This window comes from Culex pipiens, chromosome 1 (assembly GCF_016801865.2).
Source record: "Culex pipiens pallens isolate TS chromosome 1, TS_CPP_V2, whole genome shotgun sequence".
In the NCBI taxonomy this organism is placed as follows: Eukaryota; Metazoa; Arthropoda; class Insecta; order Diptera; family Culicidae; genus Culex; species Culex pipiens.
In genome coordinates, this window is record NC_068937.1 from 41,454,234 (window position 1) to 41,461,158 (window position 6,925).

Below are 6,925 nucleotides of genomic sequence, written 5' to 3' on the forward strand. Positions count from 1 at the left end.
CACGAAGGGGGGGGGGGGGTAACAGATTCCCAAAAAAGTGTCCACGTGGTTTATGGATGGTCCCTACCCAAAGTTGATTCTTAAGGCAAATTTAACCTAAACACTTTCAGAATCTGTTAGGATATGTATTTGTGTTTATTTTCTGTCTATTGCTATACCAGATAAAGCTTTTTTTATATATAATTTCGACCATTTCTCGTTCGGTTTTTGATTATTAATTATGATTATTCAAAAAACAAAATAGAGGAAATATACCCTGGCGTAGCCCAGCGTCATTCACAAATTACTTTTTCTTCATCTTTTCTCTCCGTGCCTTTAACGATTCTCCAAAAAGGCCTTTTGTTGCCAAAACACACAAATCAGCTGTCAATTTCGATTCGAACGTCGCTCGTTGTGAAATTTAAGCAAAATAAAAACTAATTTCAGGAGGAAAATTCAAACGCGCAATTTGATTTAAATCGCCGAAAAATGTACAGAAATACTCTAAAAACAGTGCCCACCTTGCGTGCCCTGCTGTACGGCACACAAAAAGTCGTGTAAGTGTAAATTTGATCGTCTTACATAATGCGAAACCGGCTCACACTGTTGTGGCTTCCCTTTGCAGATCTCAAATGCCGCACAAGTCTTTCACGTCCCTGCAAAAATCTCCCCTCCGCCACACGGTACCCGCGGCAAGCTTCGTCCCCCAGCGTGCCATGTTTATCCAAACGCAGGACACCCCCAATCCGGACAGTCTCAAATTCCTGCCGGGCGTCTCCGTGCTGGAGAAAGGTCAAACCATGGATTTCCCCACCCAGGCGTCGGCCCTGTGCAGTCCCCTGGCTAAGCTGCTGTTCCGCATCGAGGGCGTCCGGTCGGTGTTTTTCGGACCGGAGTTTGTGACCATCTCGAAGCAGGAGGAAGCCGAGTGGCGGCTCATCAAGCCGGAGGTTTTCGCCGTTATTATGGACTTTTTCGCGTCCGGACTGCCGGTGGTGACCGATGCCAAGCCCACCGGGGACACGCAGATCAACGAGGACGACGACGAGACGGTGCAGATGATTAAGGAGCTGCTGGACACGCGGATTCGGCCGACGGTGCAGGAAGACGGGGGGGATATTATCTACATGGGCTACGAGGACGGCGTGGTGAAGCTGAAGATGCAGGGCTCGTGTTCTTCGTGTCCCAGTTCGATCGTAACGCTGAAGAACGGCGTGCAGAACATGCTGCAGTTTTACATCCCGGAGGTGGTTTCGGTGGAGCAGGTGAACGATCTGAGGCCGGTGGACGAGATTGCCGAGAAGGAGTTTGAGAAGCTGGAGAGCAAGATGCAGCAGAAGGAGGATAAATAGGATGTACGAGATTGTTAGGGTGTTGCTATTGTAAATAGAGTTTGCTTGGAGTACCTTCTCGACGAGGGTTCGAATTTATTTGTAGAAGACGTGGAAAAAAATAAAGCTTTATGTGCTTTGCAGACATCTCAAAACCATAATCTATTTGTTTATCCCGTCTTATTTATACCTAATTTGATCTCAAATTCATCGGTAAAGTAAAAATCGATGCAGTGTGATTTTTTGGTGATTTTTCCGATTAAAATTTATGCTGAATCGTCTTATTTACGAAGATCGAAATGACGTCCAGCCATAAAGTAAAACCTATACCTTTCTTTAGTAAGAAAGGCAAAAAGTTAAAGTCGATACACGGCGGGTACTCATTTTCTGGTACCCGACTAGTACCGTCAAGCCGGGGGCATAGTTGGGATGTGTGTTTTCGAAGATTGTTAGATGTCAGCTCTTGTTGGTGAGAGCAAACATGCAAACACACACCCCCCCTTCTCGACTTTTTTTAGAGTTGAGGGACATAAGGCTTTCTAGGCCCAGTGAAAAAAATATAATTTTACTCAAAAATGACGAACTCCTCGTCACAGTGTCCTGATGCATACAATGATCGAGCTGTAGCTGTCACAGCCCTGCGAAGTATGTTGGCTGACATATCGGGCAGTCAGTCAAATAAACCAGCTAGAAGTCGCTTGACAAAAAAAAATTGCTAGAAAGAGATAGGAAACCTGATGCAAACAAACGTCCAGCTGTCATGTAAACATACTTTGAATGTGTTGGTAAATTTCTGACTAGAAAGCCTTATAAACTTCAAAAAATATTTGCAACGGCCTAAACAACAAAACTTAAAAAATACAAGAATTTTAAAATTTCAAAAAATTCTTAACTAATTCTACAATTAAAAAAAAACTCAAAAACATCAAAAAATATAAATACCAAAAAAATGCAATGTTTTATAAACATTACATAATCATAAATTAGCAATTTCTAAACAAAAAATCTGGAGTTTTTTTAGAAGGTCCAATAAACCAAATTTTTAGTTTTTGCTTTTTGGGTGTTTTTCAATACCCCTGTGGTTTCAAAAACACCCAAAAAGCAAAAACTGGAAATTTGATTTATTTGACTTTTAAAAAAAAAAACTCCAGTATTCTCTTATTTTTTTTTTATTTGAAGAGCATTATAAATTTATTAAAAAGTTAAAGAGTTTAAAAAACGTTCTTCTGTATTTTGGAATTTCTTGAATGTTTAACATTTTGTAAATGTTTTCTATGTTTTAGTCTATGTCATTATTTTTTTTTGTTTAAGAAGAATTCTAAAACTTAAAAAAAAACTAGTTATTTTTCAATAATTTTTAAACACAGTTTTTTTTACTGCAATAAATCAATCAAAATAAACATTTTTTGTTTAGAAAATTCACAAATTTAAATATATATTTTTTTAATATTTAGATATTTATATTTTTGTGCATTTCAAAAAAATCGAATTCGAAAAAAGAAATGATTATATTCTCGGGTGAGTTTTCAAAAAGCCGTAAGAGCCACTGTGACCTCTGACATTAGTTTTCGTTCTTCTCGAAAATGAAACAAAATTTCATTTATATCAAGTATGGGGCACTTGAAGAACGTGTAGATGAACAATCTCGAGCATTTTTGATATTGGTTTTTCGTAAGTAGGTCGAATACCGATGCAAAAAGGACTTTGTTTACCAATGGCTCTTACGGCTTTTTGAATCTAATCCGAGATATATTTTATATTATGAAATTTTCCTGATTTGTTATTGTTTTGACTTAGATTTCTTAGAATGAATTTTAAAAATCTAAATTTTTTAAATTTGTGTTTTTAATTATTTGTATATTTTATTTTCTTAAAGTTTTAATTTTTTATGTTTATAAAAAAATGTGGGTTTTTTATTTAAGGATTTTTAAAAATAATTCTGAATATTTTAAGCTCATATAATTTTTTTGAATTTTTCAATTACGTGTTTAAATTTTTTTGATATTTTTATTTTATTTGAAATTTAAAAATGTAAACATTCATCAATAAAAAAAATAAAAAAAAACAAATAAATTTAAAAAAAAACGTTACTTAATCCACCTTTAGGTGGTTAGCGCCTTCCTCACATTTAAAGAGTGCTATCCAAAATGCAACAAGTGCGTAAATAACACTTAAGTGCTTATAACTTTTGATAGGGTTGTCCGATCTTCAATGTTTTGGGCGCATTGGAAAGCTCTTTTGAATACCTATCCAACGATAGGTCGCATGAGAGATCCGGACAACGTTTTCATCAACATATCTGAGATCCGGCCTCCAAAAAGCGTATAAATAACACTTAAAAGCTTATAACTTTTGATAAATTTGTCAGATCTTCAATGTCTTGGACGCGTTGGAAAGGTCTTTTGAATACCTTTCTGAAAATGTATAGCATGACGGGTTTTCTCACAAAAACCACCCTTTTTACAATCTTCCGGACTTTTGTTAAAATCGTTTTTTTAGCATAACTTTTGAAGTATTTTACTAAACTGCATAATTTTTAATAGCGACTTATGGGACCCCAAGACAGACCGAATGACGCCAAAACGGACAAAATCGGTTCAGCCAATGTCAAGATAATCGAGTGACAATTTTTTGATCAACATCCCACCACACACACAGACATTTGCTCAGAATTTGATTCTGAGTCGATAGGTATACATGAAGGTGGGTCTAAGAGGTCTAATTGAGAAGTTCATTTTTCGAGTGATTTTATAGCCTTTCCTCAGTAACGTGAGGAAGGCAAAACAGAAAGTTGAAACAATAGAAAAATAGGAAACTTTTTTATTTTTTGTTTTTAAATTAAGGCCGATGCAAATATTTAAAAAAGTTTTTGTCCCTCGGCCCAGGCCGAGATCAAGGGGGGGGGGGGGGGGCAAAAAAATAAAAAAAAATATAAAAATTTAAATAACAAGCCATAATCTTCACATTTAAATGAAAAAAAAGTGTTTTAAAATGTATTTTACACTAGTTCAGTTGTTTTGCAATCATTATTTTTCAAAAAATCTAAGATCTGACAAAAACAAAAATTGAATCGAAAAAAAAGATTTTGCATCGAAAATTTTCAAAAAATCTTAAGATTTTTTAATAAACCCAAACATGCTAAAAATTATTTTAAACGCAGGAGAATGTATTTTAATTTGATTTCAGCTGGTTGCACTTGAATTTTCATTGAAATTTTGAAGTTTATTGTAAAAATATTTTTTTTGCCCCCTGATTTTTCGGGCCAAAAACTTTTAAAAATATTTGTACCAGCCTAATCGGATTTTTATCAAACAATTGCCTAATTTGATTTTTTAAAATTGCAAAGAAAATAATAAAAATATAAATGTTTTTTCAAAGAATCTTTTTTCCGCAATTAAAAAAATATCGAAAAATTATTGACAGAACCAATTATTCTTTTAGACCTGATTTTTTTTTAGACATTTTACCACTTTTGTGGCATTCATGTCTTATGACCTGAATTCTTTTATTAAATTAACTTTTATTTAAAAAATTTCCGATTTTTTTGGTTGGTGACATGTGATTTTTTTTTAATTTTATATTTTTTTTTATTTTTAGAAATTTAAATTATCTTAATATTTAAATTTCTTAGAATTTATCTAAAATGTTATATTTTTTTATGTTTTAAATGTTTTAGAGTTTATTTTATAATTTGTTAAATGTTTACAATTTTTAAAAAGCTTTTAGAATTTCTGTGTTTTTTTTTTTTGATTTTTTTAAGTCCCGCGGTGTTTTTTTATTCTATCATTAGTGTAATTGGGTCCTAAAATGAAGCTTAGATTGCTGATATTATTGTTTACAGCGATAAAGCTTATTTTTCTGAGTACAATGACCCTTTGTACGAGCACAAGGAGTTTAAAATGGATTTTTAAATCAATTTTGAAAAATTAACCTCGCGGTCCTTCTTGACAGAAAAGCTCCTACTTGACAGGTCGTTCCAAGGGGACCATAGTTGATCCATCGGAAAAATGTTGTCTTGTCAAAAAAAAAAATTTGCATTAAAATGAAAAAAAAGTGATCAGAAATGGTTTTTAATCGTGTTTTTTACCGTTGTACATAACAATTGACATAGGGCTTTAGTACCCAATTATCTGATTTTTTTGAGTTTTTTTTTCAAAAATTGCTTTAGATGCAAATTTAAATGTGTAGATTTAATTGATTGATTTTTTATTCATTTCGAAGTTTATGATTTATTAAATTTTTTGAATTTTTTCTATTTTTTTTAAAATTTACCCTTATGTATTTTTTAATTTTAATTTATAATATTTTTTATTTTTCTGCGATTTAAAAAAAAATGTTTGGATTGTATATTGTTTTTAATTTTTTTTAAATTTGTTGTTTTTTTTACCTGTTTTATTCATGACATGATTTTTTCGTACATCATCTCATTTGACGGTGGAGCAAATTTGGTAGCAAAGTGAAATCCCGATGAACTAGAACAAGTTTGCTACAAGGGAGCGTTATTTTATTACGTAACGCATTTAGGGGGGAGGGGGAGGAGGTGTCGGCGTCTGTAACAAAATGTTACGAAAATTGGGGGAGGGGGTGGGGGGGTTGTGATGAAAAATTATGTTACTTAACGCGAAATTTTCATATAAGCACTCATAAAAACTAGCAAAAAGACCTTGTGTTACGTGTTACAGGGGGGGGGGGGAGAGCTCATCTGTTACGGTTGGTTACGAGGGGGGGGGGAGTCAAAAATCCCAAATTGTGCGTTACGTAATAAAACAACGCTCCCCAAGTTTGTTTCAGCGGTGGGCAGGTCGTCTGGTGCGTCTGGTGGCAATTTTATTTGCTTCGTTCTCAACATTGGAGACAACCTTGAACACAGAATTTCGCTTGGCTTTGCTTGAGACGATAATTGGGTACTAAAGCCCTATGTCAATTTTTATGTACAACGGTAAAAAACACGCTTAAAAAACATTTCTGATCACTTTTTTTCATTTTAATGCAATTTTTTTTTGACAAGACAACATTTTTTCGATGGGTCAACTATGGTCCCCTTGGAACGAGCTGTCAAGTAGGAGCTTTTCTGTCAAGAAGGACCGCGAGGTAAATTTTGCAAAATTGATTTAAAAATCCATTTTAAACTTCTTGTGGTCGTACAAAGGGTCATTGTACTCAGAAAAATAAGCTTTATCGCTGTAAACAATAATATCAGCAATCTAAGCTTCATTTTAGGACCCAATTTTAGTGGCTTGCAGACTGGATTTCGCCATATGTACGTGATGATTTATCTACCTCAGGCTACCAATTCCATTTGAAAGGGATCTTCAACGCGATGACAGCCATCCATTGACGGCCGCTCCCATCTCCACCTCGCATCGCGGACGACGAAAGGGATTTGAAAGACAAGAAGTGTTGGTGCTCCACTTTTTTAATGGGAAAAAGGGAAAATCTCCACGGTAACCCCACGTGAGTTGCGCTTGGATTGGACGGTTTTTGGGAAAGTATAAAGTCTAGGATATGCTCTAAGCAAGCGATACGACCATTGGCATAATGTGTTTTATTCTCAATGTAAGCAATTATTAATAAACATAGGGTTTCGAAGAAATTTTCAACACTTGGAAATCAAA

At 34.4% G+C, this 6,925-nt stretch overlaps 1 protein-coding gene across 1 annotated transcript; it reads left to right on the forward strand.

Moving 5' to 3' along the window:
* The first annotated feature begins 353 nt into the window (after positions 1-353).
* On the forward strand, positions 354-1,471 carry LOC120416215 (NFU1 iron-sulfur cluster scaffold homolog, mitochondrial-like). The gene is made up of 2 exons (XM_039577946.2): positions 354-536; positions 605-1,471. The coding sequence occupies exons 1-2, from the start codon at positions 469-471 to the stop codon at positions 1,329-1,331; spliced, it is 795 nt and encodes a 264-aa protein (XP_039433880.1). The 5' UTR covers positions 354-468; the 3' UTR covers positions 1,332-1,471.
* Positions 1,472-6,925: the final 5,454 nt, after the last annotated feature.